The sequence below is a fragment of the Mustela nivalis genome (assembly GCF_964662115.1).
Source record: "Mustela nivalis genome assembly, chromosome: 11".
NCBI lineage: Eukaryota > Metazoa > Chordata > Mammalia > Carnivora > Mustelidae > Mustela > Mustela nivalis.
The window spans coordinates 93,753,047-93,780,125 of record NC_139030.1 but is presented as its reverse complement, the minus strand read 5'-3'; the positions used below and the strand labels follow the sequence as shown (position 1 = coordinate 93,780,125).

At 41.0% G+C, this 27,079-nt stretch overlaps 1 protein-coding gene across 16 annotated transcripts in view; it reads left to right on the top strand.

Moving 5' to 3' along the window:
- The window catches only part of UNC80 (unc-80 homolog, NALCN channel complex subunit), a 228,264-nt gene that overhangs the window by 164,874 nt on the left and 36,311 nt on the right, over positions 1 to 27,079 (top strand). For 15 of the 16 annotated variants that reach the window (XM_082691601.1, XM_082691598.1, XM_082691597.1 and 12 more), the window contains 13 exons: positions 1,077 to 1,260; positions 5,232 to 5,326; positions 7,014 to 7,103; positions 7,811 to 7,912; positions 9,856 to 10,036; positions 11,633 to 11,901; positions 13,781 to 13,915; positions 15,385 to 15,523; positions 16,431 to 16,527; positions 20,824 to 20,994; positions 24,045 to 24,137; positions 25,542 to 25,577; positions 25,921 to 26,139. In XM_082691601.1, coding sequence (XP_082547727.1) covers positions 1,077 to 1,260; positions 5,232 to 5,326; positions 7,014 to 7,103; positions 7,811 to 7,912; positions 9,856 to 10,036; positions 11,633 to 11,901; positions 13,781 to 13,915; positions 15,385 to 15,523; positions 16,431 to 16,527; positions 20,824 to 20,994; positions 24,045 to 24,137; positions 25,542 to 25,577; positions 25,921 to 26,139 — 1,811 coding nt within the window. The remainder of the gene's footprint in view (positions 1 to 1,076; positions 1,261 to 5,231; positions 5,327 to 7,013; positions 7,104 to 7,810; positions 7,913 to 9,855; positions 10,037 to 11,632; positions 11,902 to 13,780; positions 13,916 to 15,384; positions 15,524 to 16,430; positions 16,528 to 20,823; positions 20,995 to 24,044; positions 24,138 to 25,541; positions 25,578 to 25,920; positions 26,140 to 27,079) is intronic. The other variant, XM_082691600.1, reaches the window with a different exon arrangement.

The following is a 27,079-nucleotide window of genomic DNA, read 5'->3' as shown; positions in this document are numbered from 1 at the left end:
CCAAGCAGAGAGCCCAAAGCAGGGCTCGATCCCAGGATCCTGAGATCATGACCTGGGCTGAAGGCCAAGGCTTAACCCACTGAGCCACCTAGGCACCTAGATCAAGGCACTTTAAGCCCACAGGATGGTCAGTAGCTCCTTCTGAACACGGATACTGTCCCCGTCCTTTAATAAAATCACCTTTTTGCACCCATGCCAAAAAAGTAAACACAAAAAAACACACAGAACACACACACACACACACAAACCCGATAGGACTTACCACCTTTTCCAATCTTTGATAGATTTCTCCTAGAGGTGAGGTTTGGCCCTCATTAGGGTGGTTAGCCTTCAGAACCACCAAAGCAGGTTAGGTTAGTAACACCATAGGCTGATCCTTTCCACATAACTGGAAAGATTTCTAGGATTAAATTTTTCAAGATATAATCGATAAAGCCATGAGGGGGGAAACTTTGATGTTATTTCTTTATGATTTTGTTGTGCACTGTTGAATAAAGTACTTAAAACTAATTTCATCAAAATTTGTTAAAATACATATTTTGATTAGTCAATCCACGTTTTACTTCAATGTGGAGAATGTTTAATATAGTCTATTAACAAAAAAATTACCTTATGATGAGACATTTTAATATGTACAAAAGGACACAGAGATTTTCAAGATTTTAGGAGACACAAAGAAAAATCTGTTAAGTTCACCAATTCAACCAAGCACAGTGTTCACTGGCTCACTGGTTAGACATAATCCAATCTGCAAATACTGTTTCAGCAAATGTCACATAGAGCTCAATTTGGAGTGGCCTCAGTACCTGAACTACCAAGTGACTTGAAGCCTGGAAAAACAATCTTCTGCTTTTGTCTTAAATCAGCATTCCCATGATACACAAAAACGTATGTCAGCCTGTTCTGGTTGGCTTTCCAGTTCTGCTCTCTTGCTCACGGCCACTGAAAGTATTAGAGGAACCATTGAACAGAGAATATGAAGGAACAAAAGAATATTTGATTAAGAAAAAAAGAGCCAATGAGAATATGTTGGCTCAGGGTTATCATGGTTTTGTGACCTCTTCCTGTTCTTCTAGGTGGGATTAATCATGTACTTCGTGCGAACCCCCTGTGAGTGGGGGATGGATGCCATTTCAGCCACCCTGACTTTCCTGTGGGAGGTGGTGGGTTATGTAGAGGGCCTCTTCTTCAAGGATCTCAAGCAGACCATGAAGAAGGAACAGTGCGAGGTAAAGCTGCTGGTGACCGCTTCCATGCCAGGTAACCCATTACTGCTATTGGGTGACATAACTTTTCTCTTTGTTTAAGCATATAAATAAACCTTTTAAAGACCAGCTGCCTCTTTCATTCTGAGAAGACTGTCAAGAGTCCTGACCCTGGTGTTGAGGGCTTCAAAGAATTTTTGTTTAATACAATCTGAAGAAGTACAATAGACCCTTTAAAAGTCAGCAGTTGCCAGATGAAAGGGGAGACATCAGAACTGAGCCACGTGCATCCGTCCTTGAAGAGCAGCCAGGGTTGAAGATGTATTTGAGTCTATCACACAGGGCCAGCTGAACAGGGAGTCTTTCTGAATGAATGTTTGGCACCGCAAGGGGAACAATACTGTTTGCATGGCATGGACCCCAGATCTTTGTAAACTCCAAAGAGACGGCTTTATGAAGAATTGGAAAAGGGACAAGCAGGAAGAAAGAAAGGAGAGCAACAAAAGAACATGAAGTGTGATGTAAACTTGGGCTAAGGGTCTTTTTCACTCCTGATAGTTTGCTTTTCCTTAAGATAGAAACTCTTCCAAGGCTTTATCCTGGTGCAGTGACTAAGAAAATATGAGATGATTCGTGTATTAAAATAAAGAGAAAGACACAATTTTATAAAGATGAGAATACAAGTTATGGCAGTGTAGAGGTCTGCATTAAAATCACATGACTGTCATTTATTAATATAGTTAGTATTAGCTTTAAAAAAAAAGTACACCATTTTTCAAGATTTCTTTACTCATGGATAAAACAAGGATGTGAGTCATATGGCACAATCATGAGTAATCAATGCGTTTAGGTAGATAAAATACTTGCTATCATACCTGACTCATAGCAAGCATTCCATAAATGGAAGTTGTGTATTTATATGTTCAATAGGTTATCCAACAAGGTGATCATTTTTTATTACAGCAAAGAAGCTCATGTTGTCATTCACAGACTTAAAAACAGCTCATTAAAAGTCAAGGTATATCATGACATTCACAAAGACTTATAATGAATGAATGAAGTAGAATAAGTACTAACACCCTAGCCAAGAAAAATACAGAAAATGTAAATTTAAACTGCATTCCAGATGCTTGTCATTGTTTTGCTAATATCTCTGTTTATATTTTCTCAACCATTACTGCATGATCATCTCATTTAAAATACAGGGATATAGTACTTATTGCCATGTTTAGGGTTTGAATTCTGACCCTTGTGCTAAACAAATGTGTCTTTCAAAGGGTTGATATCCAATATATAAAGAACTCCTCAAACTCAACACCCCCAAAAAAGATAATTACATCCAAAAATGGGTAGAACACATGAACAGACACTTCTCCAATGAAGACATAAAAATGGCTAACAGACACATGAAAAAATGTTCATCGTCATTAGCCATTGGGGAAATTCAAATCAAAACCACATTGAGATACCACCTTACACCAGTTAGAATGGCCAAAATCAACAAGACAGTAAACAATGTGTGTTGGAAAGGATGTGGAGAAAGGGGAACCCTCTTACACTGTTGGTGGGAAGGCAAGTTGGTGCAGTCACTTTGGAAAACAGTGTGAGATTCCTTTAAAAATTAAAAATAGAGCTACCCTATGACCCAGCAATTGCACTACTGGGTATTTACCCTTAAGATACAGATGCAATGAAAAGAAGGGCCATCTGTTCCCCAATGTTCATAGCAGCAATGGTCACAATCACCAAACTGTGGAAAGGGCCAAGACACCCTTCAAAGGACAAATGGATAAAGAAGATATAGTTCATATATACATTGGAATATTACATCTCCATCAGAAAGGATGAATACCCAACTTTTGTATCAACATGGACGGGACTGGAGGAACTTATGCTGAGTGAAATAAGTCAAGCAGAGAGAATCAATTAACATATGGTTTCACTTACTCATGGAGCATAAGGAATAACATGGAGGACATTAGAAGAAGGAAAGGAAAATTGAATTGGGGGAAATCAGAGGGAGAGATGAACCATGAGAGACTGTGGACCCTGAGAAACAATCTGAGGGTTTTGGAAGGGAGAGGGGCGGGGGGGATGGGTGAGCTTGGTGGTGGGTATTATGGAGGACACATATTGCATGGAGCACTGGGTGTGGTGCATAAACAATGAATTTTGGAACACTGAAAAAAGTCAAATTAAATCAAAAAAATAAAATCTACCATATTTATAGCTAAAAAAAAGAAGAAGAAGAAGAAGAAGAAAAAGAGAGAGAGAGAGAGAGAGAGAGAGAAAGAGAGAAAGAAAGAAAGAAAGAAAGAAAGAAAGAAAGAAAGAAAGAAAGAAAGAAAGAAGAAACATCCAATAAATCTAAGCAATATGTCCCAACAGCCATAGGCTTAGCCTCTGGACCAATCTCAAAAGTGATGTTATTTGTTGCCTGCATTCACAGTGGAAGAAAATGTTAAATTTCAGTGAGAGGTTAGTGTGACAAAAGTGGGCCCTGGGGGAAGAGGCCTGCTGTGGGAAGAATGGAGTTTATCCCCAGTCACCAGTCTTCACATAACACCTTTCATCACACCATGGGCCAGATATTTAAGATCTATCCATCGTCTTGTTTAATCTTCAAGGGACACTACAAAGTAGGCATCATTGTTTTTGCTCCATACCTAAACAAACAGTGATGGAAGTTACTCAAATGTTTTGCTTGAGAACCCGAGGCTTGTGTGGGGGAACAGTTTCAGGTCCCAGTCTGCCCACCTGCAGATGCTGTGTTCTTCAGGCTCCGGGGAGGGGGAGGGAGAAGCCAATGTTGTGGGAGGTGTTTCATGTATGGTTTCTAACAGTGACCTGCAGTGGCCAAATAAACTTCTATTCAAAAAAACAAAGATACAGATGTCGTGAAAAGAAGGGCCATCTGTACCCCAATGTTTATAGCAGCAATGGCCACGGTCGCCAAACTATGGAAAGAACCAAGATGCCCTTCAACGGACGAATGGATAAGGAAGATGTGGTCCATATTCACTATGGAGTATTATGTCTCCATCAGAAAGGATGAATACCCAACTTTTGTAGCAACATGGACAGGACTGGAAGAGATTATGCTGAGTGAAATAAGTCAAGCAGAGAGAGTCAATTATCATATGGTTTCACTTATTTGTGGAGCATAACAAATATCATGGAGGACAAGGGGTGTTAGAGAGGAGAAGGGAGTTGAGGGAAATTGGAAGGGGAGGTGAATCATGAGAGACTATGGACTCTGAAAAACAATCTGAGGGGTTTGAAGTGGCGGGGGGGGTGGGAGGTTGGGGTACCAGATGGTGGGTATTATAGAGGGCACAGATTGCATGGAGCACTGGGTGTGGTGAAAAAATAATAACTACTGTTTTTCTGAAAATAACTAAATTAATTTAAAAATAAATAAATATGGTTTTGACTAAATTACTTATAAGCTCTTACCTGTAAGAACTTACAAGTCCGTTTCCTTTGTTTTCTCATTTGTAGAATAAGCACAATGAAACCCATATCATAGAGTTGTTGTGAGATTTAAGTATTATGCACATAAAATACATATAAAAGTATTGGGAACTCCATAAATGGTGGCTTTTGTTACTTAATTGGTAAATACTTATAAAACATCTATTTTAGGGGAGCCTGGGTGGCTCAGTGGGTTGAGCCACTGCCTTCGGCTCAGGTCATGATCCCAGGGTCCTGGGATCGAGTCCCGCATCGGGCTCTCTGCTCAGCAGGGAGCCTGCTTCCTCCTCTCTCTCTTTCTGCCTGCCTCTCTGCCTACTTGTGATCTCTCTCTGTCAAATAAATAAATAAATTCTTTTAAAAAATAAAACATCTATTTTAACTAGAAAAGAGTGATATTATTCCAATACATAATTTATTTACCTTAAGCAGTCACTAAGGGTAACAATAACAAAAAATATCAGCCCACTGAGAATATTTTAATATTTTGTGCCTTACAGATAAATTTGACTAGAGTGGAGTTCAGCTTATGATTGTGTTTGCCTTCTGTAGGTACCAAAACCTTGGTCGTTCACGGACAGAATGAGTGTGATATCCCAACTCAGTTACCAGTCCATGAAGACACTCAGTTCGAAGCCCTGCTCAAGGTAGGAATAGCTTTTGACAGAAATGATTTTTTAACGCACAATGTCTGTGGCCACTTCACTGGTCGTCCATTTAGAATGATATTTTCCTATCTTCAAATGAATATGTGCATTGACTTACCCCTTGTAGAATCTGCTCCACTACCATGTACTTCCCCGGTTTACTTCCGTGACCTTCCCCACACCTGCCAACATTGTAGCTCTGCGTTCAGGTAGACAAATACATCCAGCTCCTCCTGCAACTGAAGCAGAACTTGACACTCTCATGTGTACTATCTCCCCTGGGAATGCTGTCGATTCCTGCTTCAGAGCTCCCTGGCATCACTTGGGGGTGGTTCTGCAGGGGCCCTCAAGTTGCACACGGAAGGAGCTAGGACAGGATCTGGGAGCTGCTGATCCTGCCAGGGACCCTTTCTCTGGCACTTAGTTGCACAGTATACTGTCTGACTTCCACATACAAAAAATGAGTGAAGAAGCAGAACAATATACCTGAGAATAAATCAGGTGAGTCAAGAAAGTATCTTTTTTTTTTAATATAATTTTTTTATTTTTTATAAACATATATTTTTATCCCCAGGGGTACAGGTCTGTGAATCACCAGGTTTACATACTTCACAGCACTCACCAAAGCACATACCCTCCCCAATGTCCATAATCCCACCCCCTTCTCCCAATCCCCCTCCCCCCAGCAACCCTCAGTTTGTTTTGTGAGATTAAGAGTCACTTATGGTTTGTCTCCCTCCCAATCCCATCTTGTTTCATTTATTCTTCTCGTACCCACTTAAGCCCCCATGTTGCATCACCACTTAATGGTTTTGGTAGTTGTGCCCTTCAGCAGAAAGACAATCCATTGTTAAACACACCGGTAAGGCTTTTAAGGTAACGTAGTAAGTAAAGTACTACAGCGATTCCCCATCAATCTGGATTCCAAACTTTTAGTATGCTGATTTCCTAGAACACAGCTCCAAGCCCAGACAGAAGCAGAAAGTGTCTCTGAAAAATTCAGTTGAACCAAACGTGTATATCTTATTTCAGTACAAAATGCCTCCTTCGGGCCTTACCCAGACATTGCCAGAGAATTTCTGAGGCCCAGTGCAGCAAACTTCAACAACCACTGCATTCTCCTACTCACACTGAATACTAGAGTAGCAGGAAGGCAAACAGAGTCCCAACCCTGATTCTACCATAACCATTGTGCCCTAAATCGAACAGGACCTCTCCAGGCTCAGATTCTTTTTCACCAGTACTGGGGTACTAGTGCAGGGTATCCAAGTTACTGACATGGAGGGCATCGAGCTCAGAAAACAGTATACAATAATGGCTCAATGTGTTGTAGCTTGTGTTATTTTTAATGGCGTTACCAAACATGCTTTCTTCCTGGCGTTGAGACCAGTAGATGCCACTGTGCCTCCACAGTTCACTCTTCAGTCTGAATTTATAATTGCACATCTTTTAGCACTTGGAGAGCAGATGGTTTATATTACACCATCAGTCTCTATTATGTCATTCTTTGTGCAACTGTGTATCCAAATCCAATGTGTATCCATACCTATATACATATAAAAAGTATGCAATATCTATAATCCTTAGAATCCTTAAAGTTACTTTGTTTTCGTGATATTTGTATCTTCCAGCATACTACCTGGCACATGGTATGTTCTCCATCAACATTTGTTTATTCTTGTTCTAGGAATGTCTGGAGTTTTTTAACATCCCAGAATCTCAGTCAACCCATTATTTTCTCATGGACAAACGATGGAACCTTATCCACTACAATAAGGTGAGACTGGGCAGTGATGCTCTCCTGCTGAGTTGTGTCGGAAACTTGTCATGCCTTTCCGGAATGTTGTTCTCACTCGGGGAGCCATTGCTGTTCAGAGGTTGGGAGTAAGGCCCCTTCGGTGACACCAGCTTATGTCAGTGTAGCTTTGGACGAGCCACTGCACCTTTGTGCTCTTCATTTTCCTTGTCTGTAAAATGAAGAGGATGATAATAGTATCTGCCCTACGTTGCAATAATTAAAGGTGATAAGGCAAGTTAAGCATTCATTATTACTACCTCCTGATGAAAAATTAAGTTGCCCAGATATTAAGTATGTGTGTCTGCTTGGAATTTTTATGTCCTTGTTCCTTTTTTTATTATGTTGAGTGTGACCCTGGTGACCTGACCTAATGATCAAAGGGCACCTCAAGGCCATCATTTTAAAATGACTTTCTTCTTCCAGAATGTCCTTTATTAAATTGCCCTTGGCTCCTCTGCTCCTGATGGAGCACCCTAGTGTTTGGAAAGGATGCTAAGCCTAGGTGGTTTGATGCTTTTCTGAGGTGGGGATTTCTCTTCCCTAGGATTTTATAGAATTGGAAAGCATAAATGATAAAACTTTTAGAAAATACATAACTTTGCTTGACATTTGGGTAAAGAGGAAATGAGAGTCAAACGTTTAATCATCTGAACTCTTTTTTGTCTCTTTGTGTAATCCTGCCACAGACATATGTTCGGGATATTTATCCTTTCCGGAGATCGGTATCCCCACAGCTGAACCTTGTACATATGCATCCGGAGAAAGGACAGGAGCTCATTCAGAAGCAGGTGCCTGCCCTCCTCTAATTTATTATATGGTTTTATCAAGTCATTGGGATAGATGATCAGTGAATGTGTTGCCAATCCTGAGATTCTGATTCAGTCCTCTCCAGAGAGAATGAATGGGTAGATCCTCAATCAATAGTTCCCAAAAATCACGTGTTAGTTTTCATAATTTGGATCATAATGTAAAAGGATCAAGGAACACTCACTCAGATTAATGCTATGACAAATCGTTGGGTATAAATGCTAGAAATCTTTGAATTTATTTATCTACTGGTTTCCAAGTTTTCTTTTCACATTTTTGTAAACCAGGATTGGAAGTACACAAATGTCACGCTAAGAAAGTTGCCACAGAGGTTTACACTAGTTGGGAAAAATAAAATAAAAGGGATCAATGTATAATGCCTGGGAAAAGCACTGAGCTAAGCTGCAGAGACTTGGATACAGTCTTAGCTCTGCCATTGACTGGTCACCTGGCCTCAGGCATTTACTAATTTCCCTTAAAACAGGAGGAGACATAATCAAGCAGTTGTATTTAAATATATGATTGAAGAACAAAATAAAGAAATTCACTATTTGTATGAGAAATATAACAGTAGTCCACAATTTGAATAATGATACAATTTTATTATAGTTTATGTGTTAAATTCATTTTTTTTCATTTTTAAAGATTTTATTACAGAGAGAGAGAGCACGTGCACTCTTGCACATGCCCAAATAGGAAGGATAGGCTAAGGGGTGGAGGAAGGAACTATCAAGCAGACTCCACACCAAGTGCACTCAACAGGGGGCTTCATCCCAGGAACCTGAGATCATGACCTGAGCCAAAATCCAAGACCTTAATTGACTGAGCCATCCAGGCACACCCCCCCCACATTAATTTATTTTTAATAAAATGTCTAAACAAGAATTTCAGGATAATTTATCTTTTCTGTTTCTCTGCACATATCAAGGTTATTTTGACATCAAATGATTCAAAATAACTTCATGAAATGAATGAAAATGGCATAGAATTAGACCACTTAAATAATTAAAAATATAGTTAGCATAAACAACCTGAACTGCAGTGGAAAGAAGCAAGTATTACAAACTGTGAGGTATTGGGTCTTAAGTATACGTAACTGTATAATTTCTAAACTAATTACCCCCAAGTTATCTCAGCCCCTGATTTTGGCAGCAAAAGAATTAAAACCGTAATCAACATAGCACTTCATTAGTGTTTTCTATTTATGTTTAAGAATATGTTTTAAAATTGCATAAAATGGAGCTGTTGTTCTACATACACTCCAAGTTGGAATTTTAAGATTTCTTTCTGAGTTTTGCAGGGAAACTGTAGTATTCAAGCCTGTGGTTCTGGCCCTGGAGCTTCCTCAGCAGCTTTGGACTGCCCATGATAGCCCCTACGCACCCATCATCAATAGAAAAGGAACAAAGAGAAGGGACCAAGAGAATCCTGTCCATGCTATCTAGGTCCCATCAGCTTTTGTCCCAAGATAGGTTCTGCCTGGATCCCATTTCAGTCCTTTTTTAAGAGGAAAAACCCAGAACAGCTTAAGGCATCAGTGGAAATGGTAGAGGCACTTGGAACTTACTGACTGGCTCCTGCTGGAAAAAATCTTCCACACTGTGACATCCAGACAAATGGGCTCTATTTAATATGGAAGGATTCCTGACAATGCTTGCATTGTGCTCCGGCAGCCTGCAAACCCCTGAGAAACACTTCCTTCTGTGGAACAGGCGGGTACAGGAAGTAAGAGTCAATCAAGCATTGTTTGCTCTTTCGGTGGGGTAAAGAAAAAAAAATTTCTCCCTCAATTCAACACTGCCCCCCCCTTAATTTTTTTTTTTTTTTTTTAATCGGAAAGATTTTACTTCAAGATCTTCACTCCTTTTAATTTCAGGGTTGCTAATTCTCCTTTTCCTCTGCTCCTGCTTTTGTTTGCTGCTAGGTGTTCACTCGGAAGCTGGAGGAAGTCGGGCGGGTTTTGTTTCTCATCTCCCTGACTCAGAAGATCCCCACAGCCCACAAACAGTCCCATGTCTCCATGCTCCAGGAAGACCTCCTCCGACTACCCTCATTCCCCCGAAGTGCTATTGACGCTGAATTTTCACTCTTCAGTGATCCACAAGGTATCAAAAAAAAAAAAAAATGCATTTTTTTCTTGGGCTTCCTAAGCCTTTGTTTGGTCCTCAGCTGGAAAGCATCATTACCAGCCGAAGTTTCTCTAAGCCCGTGCTTCTCAGCCTGAGGCATCAGAATCACCTGGAGAATCTGATAAACAAAGATTGCTGGGTCCACCCTGCCCACTTCCTCATTCAGTAGCTCTGAAATGGAGCCCAGGAACTCAAATTTCAGCAAGTTCCTAGGTGATGTCGATGATGATATTCCAGGGATCAAACGGAGACCACTGTTCTTAACTAACCATAAGCAGGGATTTTTGGTTTTTGTTTTTTTAATTTAAATTCAATTAATTAATACATAAAGTATTATTGGTTTCAGAGGCAGAGGTCAGTGACTCATCAGTCTTATATAATACTGTACTCATTACATCACGTACCCTCCTTAATGCCTATCACTCAGTTACTCCATCTCCCAACCCCTGTCCCCTCCAGCAACCCTCAGGTTGTTTCCTATGATTAAAAGTCTCTTATGGTTTTTCTTCCTATCTGGTTTTGTCTTGTTTTATTCCCCCCACCCCCATGATCCTCTGTCTTGTTTCTTAAATTCCACATATCAGTGAGATCATATGATAATTGTCTTTCTCTGATTGACTTATTTAGCTTAGCATAGTACCCTCTAGTTCCATCCACCATGTCATCGCAAATTGCAAGATTTTATTTTTTGATGGCTGAGTAGTTTTCATATATATATATATATATATATATATATATATATATATATCACATCTTCTTTCCATAAGCAGTTGAAGCAGTAGTATGGTATTGTTAGGGTAGGTAGTAGTAGGTATTATTACTTGATTAAGTGAAGATCAGGCGTTCATATGAACTTCAGGAGGCAAAATTCATTTACAGAAATCAGGACAGTGGTTTCCTCTGAGTTGGGGGGTGCAATGGAGCTCCTAGGAACTTTCTGAGATGATGAAATGGTCTATATATTGACTAGTGCGTTGGTTACATGAGTGTGTATTTTTGTCAAAAGTCATGGAACTCTCCATTAGAGATCTGTGCATGTTTGTTTTACTCTGAGTTACACCTGAATGGAGAGTTAGTTAGAGACAGAGAGACAGAAAGAGACTCTCTTTGAAGCCTTGCAGGGTGACTCACTTATTAACTTAAGATATTCACAATTAGCCTCCCAGTGTTCAATATCTTCTCCAGCCAGAAGCTCCAGAGCAAAAGGTAGAAAGAGCTCTAGTCTGTCCAGGAGTTTAGAGATCTAGAACCAGACCCAGCCCTGCCATTTCCTTTCTGCAACAACTAACTTTTTTCTCAAAGCCACAGTTGAAGCATTAGCAACACGCTGCAAATACCAGCCGTGTCTTGCCTACAGAGTCGAATCAAAGAGGTGATGATGGAAGTCCTTTGAGAACCAGGGGGTGTGAGACCAGCGGCAGCAGCGTGTGCTGGAAGCATTTCCTCAGCACATCGTCACATCCCAGATTGGAACAAATGGGAAGCAGCAGTGCCCTCCGCGGGGCTCGTCCTCCCACGCCGACAGGATTGGCGTGGGGCTAATTCTGTCTCTGCTGTTTCATGTTCTCACAGCTGGCAAGGAGCTGTTCGGCCTCGACACTCTTCAGAAAAGCTTGTGGATCCAGCTCCTGGAAGAGATGTTCCTGGGCATGCCGAGCGAGTTTCCCTGGGGAGATGAAATCATGCTCTTCCTCAATGTGTTCAACGGGGCTCTGATCCTCCACCCAGAAGACAGCGCCCTGCTCCGGCAATACGCCGCCACCGTCATCAACAGCGCGGTGCACTTCAACCACCTGTTCTCTCTCAGCGGCTACCAGTGGATCCTGCCCACCATGCTGCAGGTGTGGCTCAGCCTCCTCTCCAGAAAATCACCTGCCCCTACGGCAGGTCAACAAGACCTGTACTAAGACTTTTAAAGGATGGAGTTATCTGCTTTTGTGGCAGTCGACAGCACCAAGTGAAATCTCCCCAGAATTTTCCGGAAGGTCACAATACCCTGTTCTATCTATCCTGAGATATCCCAGACCTGGAAGAGGCTTTCCTATTTCCTCTATCCACTCTTTGAGGGGTTCCCAAAGTGCTGTCACTGAACCAGAAGCATCAGCATTGCCTGGGAATTTGTTAGAAATACACATCCTTGGGCCCCACCCCAGACCTCCTTAAGCAGAACCTGTGGAGTCAGGGCCCATTCATTCATCTGGACTCTTATAAGACCTCCCGGGGGGTCTGATGCCCTAGAAGTTTGGGAATCACTGCTCTCTTTACTCAAATGTATGGCAAGTGTCCCGATGATGTTTCTCCTGAGAGATTTTCTGATCTCTGAATCGAGATTTCTGCTGCTATTACACTTGCTATGCTGAGACTGCAGGAGGTTAAGTCAGCAGGAACAATTTTCATGTACTCAGGTCTCATGTGTATCTGGCTATGTTTAGGAGTAGTGGTTAAAGTTCAGACAGAGCTTAGGGGCTCATCGTAGTCCTCTACTTCTATGGAAGTTTTAATAAAAATTATTAAACTGGGGACACCTGGGTGGCTCAGTTGGTTAAACATCCGCCTTGGGCTCAGGTCATGATCCCAGGGTTCTGGGATAGAGTCCCATATCCCTGCTCAGCAGGGAGCCTGCTTCTCCCTCGCCCTCTGCTGGCCGCTCTGCCTACTTGTGCTCTCTAGCTCTCTGTCAAATAACTAAAGAATTTTTTTTTTTTAATTATAAAAGTAATTCATGCTTGTGCAAAGTAAGGTTTGTTCAACCTACAGGGGCAAGACATTTTCTTGAGTATCAGGCCTCTCCTATTTTTAAATAGCTGAAATTTTCTCTATTTTTATGACTTTTTTACAGATTTCTAAAAATAATGAATGCTTGTTATAAAATCCAGAAGATAAATTTTAAAGGAGAAAACAAAGATCATGCATAACCCTCCTTCCTAGATAACCATTTATTCATACTTCTTGAAAATCCTTACACTCTATCCTGCCTTTTTTTTTTTTTTTTTTTTTTTGAACAAAAGTTGGATCATACCACATGTTGGAGTTTGGTACCTGCTTTTCTCACACCACACTAAGAGTATCACAGGCATTTTCTCATGTAGCTACATTCAGTGCTAGAGCATCCTTCTAATAGCTACATAATATTCTGTTGTTTGCATATAGCATAAGTCACTTAACCTATCCCAATTTATGAATAGTTTCATTTGTTTGAAATTTTCCACTATTGTAAACAAAATTACGTAGGAATTCCTGTCTATCCATCTTTGTACCTTTGTCCAATTCTTTTCTTGAGATAAATTCCTAGCTACAAACTCCCTAGGAAAAAGCATATTCATGTTTATTACCAAATTTCTCACAAAAGAGGTTATACTCTGTTATACTCCCATCTACCAGCGTATTAAATTAGCCGTTTCTCTCCATGCTTCCCATAGCTATGAGGTCTTTTGTTTTTGTTTTGTTTTTGTAGAGAGAGAAAGACTGTGAGGGGCAGGCGGGGGGAGGGCAGGGAAGGGGAGAGGGAGAGAATCTTAAGCAGTCTCCATGTTCGTTGCAGAGCCTGGCACGGGGCTTGAACTTAGGACCCTGAGAGTATGACCTGAGCCAAAAATCAGGAGTCAGATACTTAACCGACTAAGCCACCCACGTGCCCCTCCATAACTATGAATTTTAAAAGCAAACACAACTCTGATATGCTGTTGAGGCATTTTCTGAATACGTGGCGTTTTTCCACAGGTGTACTCCGATTATGAAAGTAACCCCCAGTTGCGTCAAGCCATCGAATTTGCCTGCCACCAGTTCTACATTCTACACCGAAAACCATTTGTGCTGCAGCTGTTTGCTAGTGTGGCCCCTCTCCTGGAGTTTCCTGTAAGTGAGCTCTGTGGAAATAAATGTAGACCAACCCCATGAAAAAAGCAAAGGCTCTTTTAGTTAGAGTGTGCTACAGCAAGGGAGTTCACCACTTGGGTCTTGGCAAAGACTCAAAGGCAGACAGAGGAGTAAGAAAATTCGATGGTGGAGAAAAAAAATCAGGTATGCCCTGATTGGAGGCTGTTGAGGGGGGGGAGCTGTAAGCAGGCTAACTAGATGTGGGCCATCCTATTTAATTGGCTAAGGGTACATATTTGTCTTTCTCTGATTGGTCTAGTTGAAAGCAGGAACAAGGAAGGATCAGGGAATCTGTCAGTTGTCATCAAGTCCTCCATTTTGGGGGCCAATGGTTAAACGGGTTATTGTTTGGTTTCCAGTAGAGCTAGTAGTCTGACTTCCTACTAACCTGACTTGTAGCAAGCTGGCTTCCTGGGCGGATTACTGGGGACAATGATTTGGTTTCCTGGGCAGGTTACCACAGGTTATAGATCAGAGTTCTATTTTTATATATGACCTGTTCATTTATATTGTCTGTTTGTATAATCAGTGTCTCAGCTCTCTTTCTTCAACCGGTGGGATACGAATCATAAATTATTTCTCTTCATTTTTCTTCAACACTCATCTCTGCCTGTAGGATATAGATAGGCCAACTCCCCAATTTTTTATACTCTGTTAATAAAAAGGAAGAGATTCCTGATTCTCATTCCTTTCTATCACTGTCTAGCACTCACGCTGCTTTTCTTTTTCTTCAGAATGCTTATACCACATCACATGTCATGCGTGTGTTGCACTGATATATATCTCTACCATACCCCAAAATAGAATTTAAGCTCCATTAAAGCAAGACCTTCATCTGTCTTTCTGTTTGCTTTTGATTTGTTTTTAGTTGTTTTGTTTGTATGCCTTTTTTGGTTTTGTTTTGTTATGACCTCACTATACAGAATTGTACATGGCACATAGTAGGAATTTTAGAGGGATTTGTTGTTTTAATGAATCAAAGCCATTTTAAATAGCAAGATTTTAAATGGCAAGCATCTCCATTTGAGAGTTATATTATCAAACAAGACCTGAAAAATGCCCAGAGTTGTTAAAATAAGCGTCTGTTTCCCCAGACATATTTGATGTGTTCAACTCCTACATTGCAAAAGTCCCTTTGGGAATGCTGAGCCCTTCCATTGCAGACCAGAGGAGACATTTACATGAATTGTTCTGGAGGTCTACATATTGCTGTATTTTTAGGAGTTTGTACAAATATCTCTTTGTACCAGATCAACATTTAATACATCCCTTGAGAGCCCAGTGTTCATTCCAAAAATCATGCAGCAGCACTGCTGGATCCTGGGAGCTGCATGCCAAATCGATGTAATTGTTATCAGTGGTGGTGCATGTGAGATTTGAACTCCTGATCAAACCACATTAATGCCAAGGCAGAAATCAATAAACTAAAATAGCCTTTCTTCATACAGGATGCTGCCAATAACGGACCCAACAAAGGCGTGTCGGCCCAGTGCCTGTTTGACCTGCTGCAGTCCCTAGAAGGAGAGGCCACTGACATATTAGACATCTTAGAGCTGGTCAAAGCTGAGAAGCCTCTTAAATCATTAGGTAAAAACAAAAGTTGGCCTGACCTTCCCTTTGTAGATTGTAATTTTTTTTAATGATTCTATTTTAAATTCTATATTAAATCAAAACAGAAAGAAAAATGGAAGAGTGGTATAAATTGAATGAGGACCTTTCTTATCTCCTGTTTTTTCTTACATTTCTTGAAAATCTTAAAGGTATCTGGCTGGCTTAGTCTGTTAGGTGAAGCATCTAACTCTTGGTTTCCGCTGGAGTCAAGATCTCAGAGATCAAGCTCTGAGATGCAGGGATCAAGCAGTACTGTGGGCTGGGTACTCTGCACAGTGCTGTGGGCTGGGTACTCTGCACAGTCTGCTTGGCTCTCTCCCTTCCCCTCTACTCCTGCCTGCAAGCGCTCGCTCGCTCTCCCCCCCCCCAAAAAGACAAGATCTTCAAAAAAATTTTTTTAATTTCTTGAAAATCCTAAAGAGTATGGAATGCTCTACCATGGAAATTGTATTAAAACGGTGTCTGATACTACACTGCTCTAGTAACACAGTGTTCAGAAAATTGGGTTTTTCCGGACAATTCTAGGTGAGTAACTCTCTAAAATGGTCTTTTATGATCATGGAATGTGTAGAATAAGAGAGAATTCAACGATAAAGTCTCATGTCTTGGACATCTGCATGTCCTTGGATATCATCTAGTAGGTCAGATTTTTTTCTAAACTACCCCCCAAAAAGCACTTTTATTTTTCATCTGATTATTCAAAATTGGGAAACAGAATTTTCAGTCCCTTTAGAGGAAGAAATTAATCGTGTTCACAGTGTAGGAATAAAATCTGACAGAGAAATGGCCATAAAATTTAACCGGAATGTTAAGAGTGATAATTTCTTCTTTATCCCTGGTGGACTCCACTCTGATTTTGTACCTTGGCCTTCTGTCCCTTCAGATTTCTGCTATGGAAACGAAGACCTGACATTCTCTATAAGCGAGGCCATTAAACTCTGTGTGACTGTGGTGGCATATGCTCCGGAGTCATTCAGAAGGTAATTCAGCCCTTTATTCTGTGACTTGTGATAAGTAAATATGGCTAAGAAAATAGAAGTGAGCGAACACAAGGGTTACATTTGCTAATATCATCTTGTAATATTCTGGCAAGGATGTTTTCAATAACGACATCTGGGAAACTTACCATAGTACAGGTTCTGGAAAATATAGTAAATCTTCATTAATGTAAAATACCTAAAATTTGGAATTTGTGCAGCAGCTAAGATATTTAGTCTTGTTCAGGAAATACTGTCCTGACATGTGATACAAATTAATAGCAAACAAAATTCCAGGGCAAACCACTAAATTACTGAAGAAAATGCTTTTCATGGAGCAATAAGAACTCCTTTCCCACAAAGAGCAAGAATATCAATCTTGCCTGTCATTTCGCCAAGTGTAAGGAACACAAAGGAGTCACATGGGAGGTGTCATCCCTACTTCAGGACGTTGGCTTTGGTCTGATTTATGTACTGATACGCAACATGGAAATCAGTCTCATCTTGCTATTAAAAGAGACCTTTTAAAGACAGAGACAGTAATTCAGATGAATCAGGGATAGCCCCCTGTTATGTACTTATAGGTCCCTAAAAATAATAGAGTTACATTCCTTTAAATGCACCCTGAGGTTGGCTTAATCAACTCTCTTAATGATATAATCCTCAATTATATCAATATTGGGCAATCTCTCCCTCTCTACTTCTCAATCTACTTTGATCTTTTCCTGTAATATCTAGCTCATAAACAAAATCACAGGTTACATGCTATCATATTTTTCGTATAAGGATCAAGCTGGAAACGGGACCACCTTGAAAATTCAGTGTGGAGGGAAGAAGTCCTACCCTGTTGCCAGCTCTTGCAAAAAGAAAGAAAACAGCGGAGCTGGTTTTGCCAGTGTATCTTTGTCAGTTTTTCTCTCAGATTAGTCTTTTTCCCTCCCCTAGAACAAAATGAGGAAAGGGGCAAAGAGGGACCAGGACTCAGATTAATTGAATTCTCTCTGCATGAAAAAGGAGTAAGAAATATCCACCCACCCCCAACCCCAAGATTCCTGGCTTTTTTGGTGTTAATCAGTGGGGATTCAATATCATGCCTGTGGTCAACCAGAAATGTGGCTATGGCCCTCAAGGGAGCAAACCTGCAGTCTATAGTGATTGTCCTTCTCCTCCGTCCCTTGGGCTCCTCCTATAATATCACAGCTCCGTAAATGGCGTGACAGGGATTGAAACCCTGTGTCAAGTTAACTCCAAGCCCACTCTATTTGTGGGTACAGAAACACTCCCTATCCTATTTCCTATTCCAAGTGGGTCCAAGTACATTGTTAGTAGGGTGTCTCAGAGGATCTGCAGTGAGAGGAAGTGATATCCAGACACTGCAGTAGTAAAATGCAGAAATCTTCTCCAATGTCAAAATGCCAATGACCTAGAAAACCCCCAGATTTAACTAAAAATCTTTTCCATTATCAAATTTCTGGTGAGACATGAAATCCTCTCTCAAGTTAAAATCCAAACACACTGAAATCAAAAGGAATTCAAGTTCACAATCAAATTCTCTTGTCATTGTGAGCTAAAGGCCAAAGTCCAATCTTGTTACGTTAAATTAAAATTAAAGAAAGAATTATCCTCCCTGGTTTGCTATTCTGTTCTGTCAGAGGGGTTCCTGAATTTCTGCGTAGACTCAAGTTGTCTTAAGCAGCTGTCCTCTGGGATCTCTTTCAAGGAACAAGTACAATTCTTATAACACTTCAGCACTGGTAACACCGAGTCCCTATTGTACTTAAATTTGTAGAGTAAATGTATTCTATTTAAATACAACATTTATACAAAAAAAGTTTTTAAAAATAATAACTTTATAGTTGTACCAATGTTGATAAAGTTAACCCATCTACACAACGACCACTCAAATGGAAAAATCAGAGGAGCCACTATCCTACAGTACAAATCATCTTTGTCTATTTCTGAACTCTATTCAAGTGAAATAATATAGTAGGTACTTTTTAATGTCCCGCTTTTGTTATTCAATATTACTTTATGAGTTTCCCCCACATCATTGTGCATCACCAGTTTGTTCTCCAGTATTTAATGTCTATGCCACAATTGATTTCTCGTGGACAGATTTCTGTGTTATATCCAATTTGAGGCCATTACAAATACTGCTGCAGTGAAATGTTTTTGTATGTGTCTTTGGGAGCTCGTGTGTCTGTATTTCTGTAGGTGAAAATGCTGTGCTAGGTCATGGAATATCTGTATGTTTTGCTTTAGTAGATATTACTTGTTTTCCAAAGTGGCTATGTCAATCTCCGTTTCCACCAGTGGCGTGTGCATGTCCCAATACTCTGCTGCCTCATCAGCATTTGATACTCAGTCTTTATTTTAGCTTTTTTTTGGGGGGTGATATTGATATCTCATTGTGTGTTTTAGTTTGCATTTCCCTCTTCCAAACTGGAAGGTTTGGAAGCTCTCCCGATGTTTAATGGAATTTGGATAGCTACTTTCGCAAAGTGCCTATTGAAGTCTTCCACCCATTTTTAAATGAGTTTATCAGTATTTATTTTATTTGATATGTTGAATTTGTCTAAAGAATCTGATGTAATTCCTTTGAGCTTATATGGACTGAGGTGCTGGTAAACATTTAATAACCAGCTCCCTGGGGGAATAGAGTCCCTGATACATAGCATTGCTAATTTGCTAATATCTAGAAATGGCTGAGTATGGGATACCAGCCTGACATCGTTGAACATGGGGTTGGAAACAGTTGCATATATAGATTGCCTTGACCTGTTAAATGTCCACTCCTGCACACCGCTGGTTATATGCATTCAAATAACATCTCTTACTCTGTGACTTATAATTTTACTCACCTAACATTATCTTTTAATGGATAGAAGTCTTCATTTTAACATGGTCTAATGTATAACTATTTACCTTACTGTTTAGTGCTTTCTGTGTCCCCTTAAGAAATCTTGGCTAACCCAAGCTTATGAATATATCCCCTTCTAGTATCTACCAAATGATTTGTTGTTTTTTACCCTCAATTTTTGGTATGATGTAAAGTAAAAGTCAAGATTTCGTTTTCCCATATAGATACTAATAGGCGATAGACAAAGTACCATTTATGGAAAGGTTAGCATTTCCCATTGTGTTGCAGTGTCATTCTTGTTATAAATCAAGTATCTGTGGATTTGTTTCAGACTCCTTATTTTGTTCCACATGTCTGTCTGTCTCTCCTTGTGTTGTGGGGTCAGAGAGTACAACAGCCTGGAAAGAATTCTCCCCACCTCCCCTGCCAAGAAAGAATTCTTGAGATGTTGTAAGGTGCAGCTTAGTGAGTTTATTTAAGTAGCAAGGGGACAGGACCTATAGGCAGAAATATCTGTACTTTTTGCTCTATGACGCTCTATGCTTCGTGCTCAAGGGGAGGACGACACGCAGGGAATGTTAGATCATAAATGCCTTCTTTGAACTTCTCATAAAACTACTTTTGCAAGATTTCTCTGGTACTTCTCATTCAGTTCGGTATTAACTATGGCTGAGACACATAGGCAGTCACGAGACCCTTTAAGAATGTAGCAACCAGCCTGTGTTTGATACCAATGGGACCTATGCAGGCTCTAGGTCAGCCTTCTGGGCTAAAGGTGAACGTCTTTCTGCTTCTATCCCTCATCACTTGCACCAATACTATGCTGTCTTAATTATTATAACTTTATAATAAGTCTGGCTGGTGTTTGTTCTTACTTTTACCGTCAGTGTTTCTAGGTACTCACATTTAACATGTATCTCTTACTAAGATGTCGTTGAGATTTTTCATTATTCACTCCAGTAAGCAGCCATTTTCCAACCTGCATCACAGACGCTGTTTCCACAGACTCTTTTCTTGAAAACTGCTTAACCTTTAAGAAGCCAGCCTCCCAGAGAAGGGTTTTATCTTGTCTACATTTTGTTTCAGCTGAAAATCACTCTTAGCAAATCCCCGAGTAGCAGCCATATTGATCGTCATGACGCTGACTTCTCTAGACGGAGCCACAGCTCCGCCAACCATTGCATGGTCTCTCCACCAGCTGTCCTTTCGCTACTTTTCCCCTCCCCACATATTCTCCCAAAAGGCAAGCAGAACTGCCTCCGCTTTTACTGGGTGCTCGATTAATTAGTGAATCAATTGATTAATTGGCGTCGGTCAATCTTCCCAGCAGCTTTACTAACTCTTGGCTTGGGTGGGGTGGGAAGGGGCCTCAGAACCAGGCTGTTAATTGCTCCCAAGTATAACCCAGCCAACCCAAGTGACTGGCTTTCTGATTAAAGTCTTCAGATGCTGATGGTCTTGGAAGCTCTAGTTCCCTGTTACCTACAGAAGCTAAAGAGACAGACATCACAAGTGGAGACGGTGCCTGCTGCCCGAGAGGAGATCGCGGCCACAGCTGCTCTGGCGACATCCCTGCAGGCCCTTTTGTACAGTGTAGAGGTCCTCACCAGGTAATCCCATCACAGAAATAGAGCCTCACATGGTACGTAGCTGCCAGAAAGAGGAAGAAAAACATGGCAGCTAAAAATCCCTAAAACCCTGTCTTTATTGACACACACCTGCCCAAACCCAGCCCTTTGTGGCTTAAAACTGCAAACATTCTCCAAGTTGTTTGGATAAATAATGCTAAGTACTCTGAATGATGAATAATATTAATACTGATGATACCAAGAAGACATCTGCATGCACCTAAAACGGTCCGGGGCGGTTTTAACCCAGTGGTGAACGAATCGTTTTGTAAAAGGGCTAATGGGGTGAATGTGAAAATGTGATCCATATTTTTATTAGCTTTTATATTATTTTATGAGACATGAAATATCTGTAATTCCAACTAAGCTGCCTTTTATTATTTTACTGCTTGTAAAGAGTTGTGTTTGTTTTTTTGACTGTAGTTTCAGAAACTACATAACAAAAGTAAACAACAGAATTTTATTCTAATGCTAGAACTCAACAGATCCTCTGTGGGGCAAAGCTCTGTGGTGCTGGGATAGGGCCTGAGGAATTTGGGAATAGAAAGGTACGTTGACACCAGAGTTCAGCCCTAGACAAAGTACCAAGAAGTTAGCCCTGTCGCATGGGTCTTGGGTGCGGAAGCAGAATGCGCTGAGAGGCCAGACGGAGATGGGAGGGAGGATGGGCAGACAGAGTGAGAGGACTGGGAAGAGGAGGAGGCAGGAAGCTGTGCAGATATCTGGCTTGCTTTCTCTGTTCCCATCCAAAATGAGCTAGGAGATAGTGTTCCCCGGAGCAGAGGTGGGGATGACTTCTCCATCCCATTTGGCCACATCCTTTTACCCTAAATTCTGTCTGTGATTTACTCCCACCAAAAGGCACCACCGTCTCCTGCCCCATCTTGCCCTGTTAATGAGAAGTAGCTGAAATCCTTCCATCCAGGAAGGACTTCTCTAGCATGTACCAGCAAGTGAGAGAGGGAAGGAGATTATGATTCATTAAGTCAGTGTATATTTAGTTTCTAATGATGGGCTATATTGCCAACCTAGGCAAGCAAGAGTGTAGCCCAAAGGCCCTTGGCAGACTACACTGTTGAAGGGCCCATATGCACCTGGCTGAGGGGATGGGAAATAGTAGTAGAACAGGGAGCCATGGCAAATTGCCTCTTCCAATGGGACCCACTCCTAATGCTTTGATGTTGGTTTCCTGAAAGTCCTAGAAGGAAGAATATCCTAAGGAGAAATGCTACTTTTACTCTTCCTTCTGGGCCTCTCTGATTCTATCACTAGCATCTTCATGCAGTTAGAATAGAGAATTCTAACCAAGTCTTCCCACGGGCTGCCTTTGTTATTTCTCCTCACATCATACAATCTCAGTGCTTTCCTCCTATCTGTTCTTTTTATCAGAATAGGTCAACTAACTTATCCAACATTGACTTACCCAAAATTCCACCAAGAGTGGAATGGATGGAGCACTGACATTTAAAATTCTGTGACTCTAAATATTCCAGTGTATTTAACATTCTCTTGACAGAAGGGAGAACTAACCTCATTGGTCAGCCAAGAATAAGGTTGGCTTTGCCATTTTTACAAGTAAGAAGAGCCCCATTTCACTTCTGTTCTCCTAATTCCTTTACTCATGAACAAACATTGATTGTTACACACAAAGAAGCATATTACTACTGTGTTAATGTTAGTTTTCTGTTGTTATGTAATGCATTAGCACAAATTCAGAGGCATAAAACCAAACATTATCTTGTATTTCATAGGCCAGTACTGGGCAAGCTCAGCTGGTTTCTCTGCTCAGGGTCTCATGAGGCTGAAATTAAGATGGCGGTCAAGCTGGGCTCTTATCTGAAGGCCCTGGGGAAAACAATCCACTTCCAACACCATTTAGGTTTTTGGTGAACCCAGCATCATGCAGCTTTAGGTCTGAGTTTCCACCTCCTTCCTGTCAGCCACAGCCACTCTCTACTTTAGAGGGTACCAGCCTTTCTTCCCACATGGCCCCTTCTGTCTTCCAGCCAACAAGGGTGCCCTGAGTCCTTCTCATGCTTCAAATCTCTTTGTTCCTAGCAAGAGAAAACTGCTTTTTTTAAGGCCTGATGCAGTAGGATTAGACCTACCCAGATAATTTCCCTTCGGCAGTGTAAAAGTTCATAATCACAGGGGTGATACCAGGGGAGTGTAGGGGCCCGGGGCCATCTTTAAGTTCTTCCACAACAATGGCACAGGAGGAGAAGGTCTAGTGTGATTATTAAAAGCTTACTTTCCAGCCACACCCAGCATACAGAAAATGAGCATCATAAAAGCAAGCCTGAAAGAGTTCATACAAGACTTGCTTTGGAAAGCTGCGTCCCTTCCATTGCTCTCAGAGGTCAACAGAGAGACAAAGATTACCTAGGATTTAAAGTAAACCCTACAAATATAAAAGCTGTGAGATGATTCAGATCTATTTCTGAGCATCTAAATTACTGACTTATAATAGATACGAATTTACTCATTTTTCTGGGTAGTCTTAAGTATAATTTTGCCTAGAAGGGTTCTTTCATTCTTTGATAGTTTTTTCAGAAAAATAAGGTGGCTGATTACAATGTAAGTGGCCAAAATGTTATGTACATCGTTACCTTTCACGTACAGTCCAGAACAGTTAACTTCCTAGTAATCTATCAAGTTGAAAAAGGAGCTCTTGACTCTCACTGAATCATAAAGACTTAGAAGCCTGAGTTCATAAATGTCTGGTTTGAAGTGTCATAGTTTATACCTCAGAACTAAGAAGCAGAAGAACTTAAAACATGGTATGCTAACAGACCCCTGGGACTCCATGATCCCTTTAAAGTACCTCTCAGAACAGAAACAGCAAGAGTGTGACAGAAAAGCCCAACACAACAGTCTTTCTCTCTCTCTCTCTCTCTTTTTTCTTACAATAGTCTCTTTTTAAGACTCTGTGAGTAATTTAAAATTTATGCGAGCTTCTGTCACTTGAGGACTTTGTAAATGTCTCCACTTCCATTTTTCTTTTGTTGTGGCGGTTCCTGTCCCTATCACAGGCCCATGACAGCCCCACAGATGAGCAGGTGTGACCAAGGTCATAAGGGAACCACCACAGCCAATCACACCATGTCGTCTGGGGTGAACACTAGGTAAGTCACTGGCCTTATTCTCCTGTGGTGTCTCTATGTCATACAACCCGAATCTCAGCCATTGGGAATGCAAGGAATCCTGAAATAGTCAATATTGAGTGCGAAACCCTCCAAGGAAAAGAAAGGAAGGCGAGAGTTTAAAGTTACAAGGCTTCTTTTAACACCGTCAGAGAGAAATCCAAGCCACCTTTGTAAATCGGCACAGTGTCGGTTTGTTTGCATGGACACGCAAGATGTTTTCTGCTGCCTGGGTGGTCTTTGATCTATTCCAGTGTTGTTTCATTTGCCTCCAAGAAAAAGGCAATGAAGCAATAATAATCAGGGGGTGGTTTCTCATTCCCATGGCAGTTATACGGGGTCAACTTTCTTTCATCTGGGCAGATTTTCCACAGGCATTTCATCCGAATTTTAACTTGGGTCCTCAAATGATGCTCTTGTAGTCCTTGACTTAATCACCGCCCCTCCCCCACACCACCCCCTGTTTTGCTGTAACTCAGACTACTGGCTGTACTAGTAATACTTACACAGCTTCATCCTGTCCGTGTTAACCACCAAATACCCTAACACACACACACACACACACACACACACACACAAATATTTAATTAACTGCTTCCTCCAAGGAAGGCTTAAGAGAGGGCAAACCCCAAATCAGGTAGAGAAAAAGTTCTTTTTTCCCAGGATGGAATTATTAGTTAGTAGGGAAATCTTAAGGAGAAACTTTGCAATTTTCCATTCTCTCTGAAGCACAGTTTTAAGAAAGTATCATCCTTTATGTAAAGTTAATTCCCTACTCATCATTTATATTACAAATAAAGCAAATATCAGACCCAACTGTAAGTTAGTTGATGTGATGGTTAGCTCATGCCTCAATTTCTCAGATATCAAGAAAAAACAAAAACATTGTAAGTGATATTCAGGGGCTAGATTCAAGTATCCGATAAAAGGTACACAGGAAAAGAGAGTTTCTAAAGTCCTGTTATTAATCTGTCCTCAAGAGGTAAGTTTCCAGAACTGAAAGGAAGTCTGCCATATTTCTTCCTCTGATCCCCAGAAACAGAGCACATGGTATTAAAACTGTAACTTGGATTCATGCTGCTTTCAAAGCTTTTCAAAAGTCCCCTCATTTGGCTGCATTCCATGACTTTGTATGTGTTTTTATAATATGTATTTCTACGCATGCTCTACCAGTGGGACGGTATAGCAGCAGCTATATGGGCAGCATGTGTGGTGGCCAAATGAAAGACGAAGATTTTATATTTTAGGATTAGTCCATGTGCGTTGGTGAGCTTAGCAGTATGTGTAGCTTCAAGGGCTTCTCACAAGAAACAGTCCCCAGGAAGCCCCGCCACAGGGCCCCTGTGCTTGCCTCATCGTTATGCAGACTGTTCTTCTGATTCCCAGGTACCAGGAACAAGGCGCCAAACTGCACTTTATCAGGTACAGAGAGACAAGCTCTGATTTCGTACGCATTCTGACGTCTTGTAATGATTGTCTTTTGAGCTGGGTTACGGTTCCATGAGATTTCATTTCATTAATGCATGTCATATTGTTTCTGGGTAAATCCTCAGGAAGCGGCTTGCGTCAAGCCATTGCCGTTTGGGATGGCAGTCTCTTCTAGGGTGGCACATTTTCTTTACCCTGTAGACAAGGTTCTCCTCATGAATGCACACGATACGTAATATAAGGAATCGTACATTTTCCGTCAGTGTGAGGTTCTCCTCCCACAGTGACCACACACGCACTTTTTCAGACCCCCGGTTAAATTTTTGTAACCCCCCAGGGAAAATCTTCACTTACTGGAGGAAGGGCAAGGCCTTCCCAGAGAGGAACTTGATGAACGCATTGCTCGGGAGGAGTTCCGAAGGCCTCGGGAGTCCCTGCTGAATATCTGTACCGAATTTTACAAGCACTGCGGGCCCAGGCTGAAGATCTTGCAAAATCTGGCTGGGGAGCCACGGGTTACCGCCCTGGAGTTGCTGGATGTGAAGTCACACATGAGGTATTGTCCCTGCTTTTCCTGCTTCCGAATGTGGACAGTGTTGGGATATGCGTTTTGGGGTGTGGGTGTCAGGGGGAGAGAGGTCTCTCAGGATAAGAACTTGGGTATTCAGAGTGACTTTTGTGTGTGTGGGGGGGGGTGGGCTTGGATGCATATCATATAGGGCCATCCAGGAAAATGTATATTAAGTTTGTCAAAAAGGATCTCAGGATAGACAGGGGGAGAGTCCTCTCAAAGACAGAAAAGCATAGTTCATGTATTTACCTCAATAAAAGAGAGTAAAAGGGAAATTTTGTCACCTAAATTCTTAGAAAAGTAGCCTTCATCCAAGTCCTATTTACTGCCCAGATTCTGAATTTTCACAAGAACTGTGTTTCCTCTCTGTCAGCTTACAAGAAAAAAAATTCACTACTGTTTTCTGCCCAAAGGCTTGCTCTGTTCCTGTACTACTTGGGAACTCAGTAATGAGCCCTGTAGGGAAGGGAGCTACTTTTAACTCTGAGCCACACTTTTCTCTGATCCCTTTTACACACGTTGTTCGTAATAACCTTCCAGTGTTTCAAACAAAAAATGTCCTGCTGGAAATCTGGACGAGGCCAGTCATTGTTTAAAAAGTTTTACTGTGGGTGTACCAGGGAGAGGCTCTAGACTTGCTAGTCTGTGCACTCGTATTTCCTTCTTCCTATTGTGTTGTCTTATCTCACTTGTTGTGATAAATCATGAAGTCTGTGTGTATATTCTCAGATTATTAAAAGAAACATTCTAGATGTTCTATGCAAATTTGTAACAATTTGTAAAAGGTCATAGAAACTCCTTGAAAGGAAAATTCCGTAGGTAGCAAAATATTCACTCAAAAAGTTTAGTAAACTTATAAAGCTGAAGGGAGAGTGAGGTTCTAGCCATTCAGGATTAACACTGCTATTTGGCAAAACGTGATGAT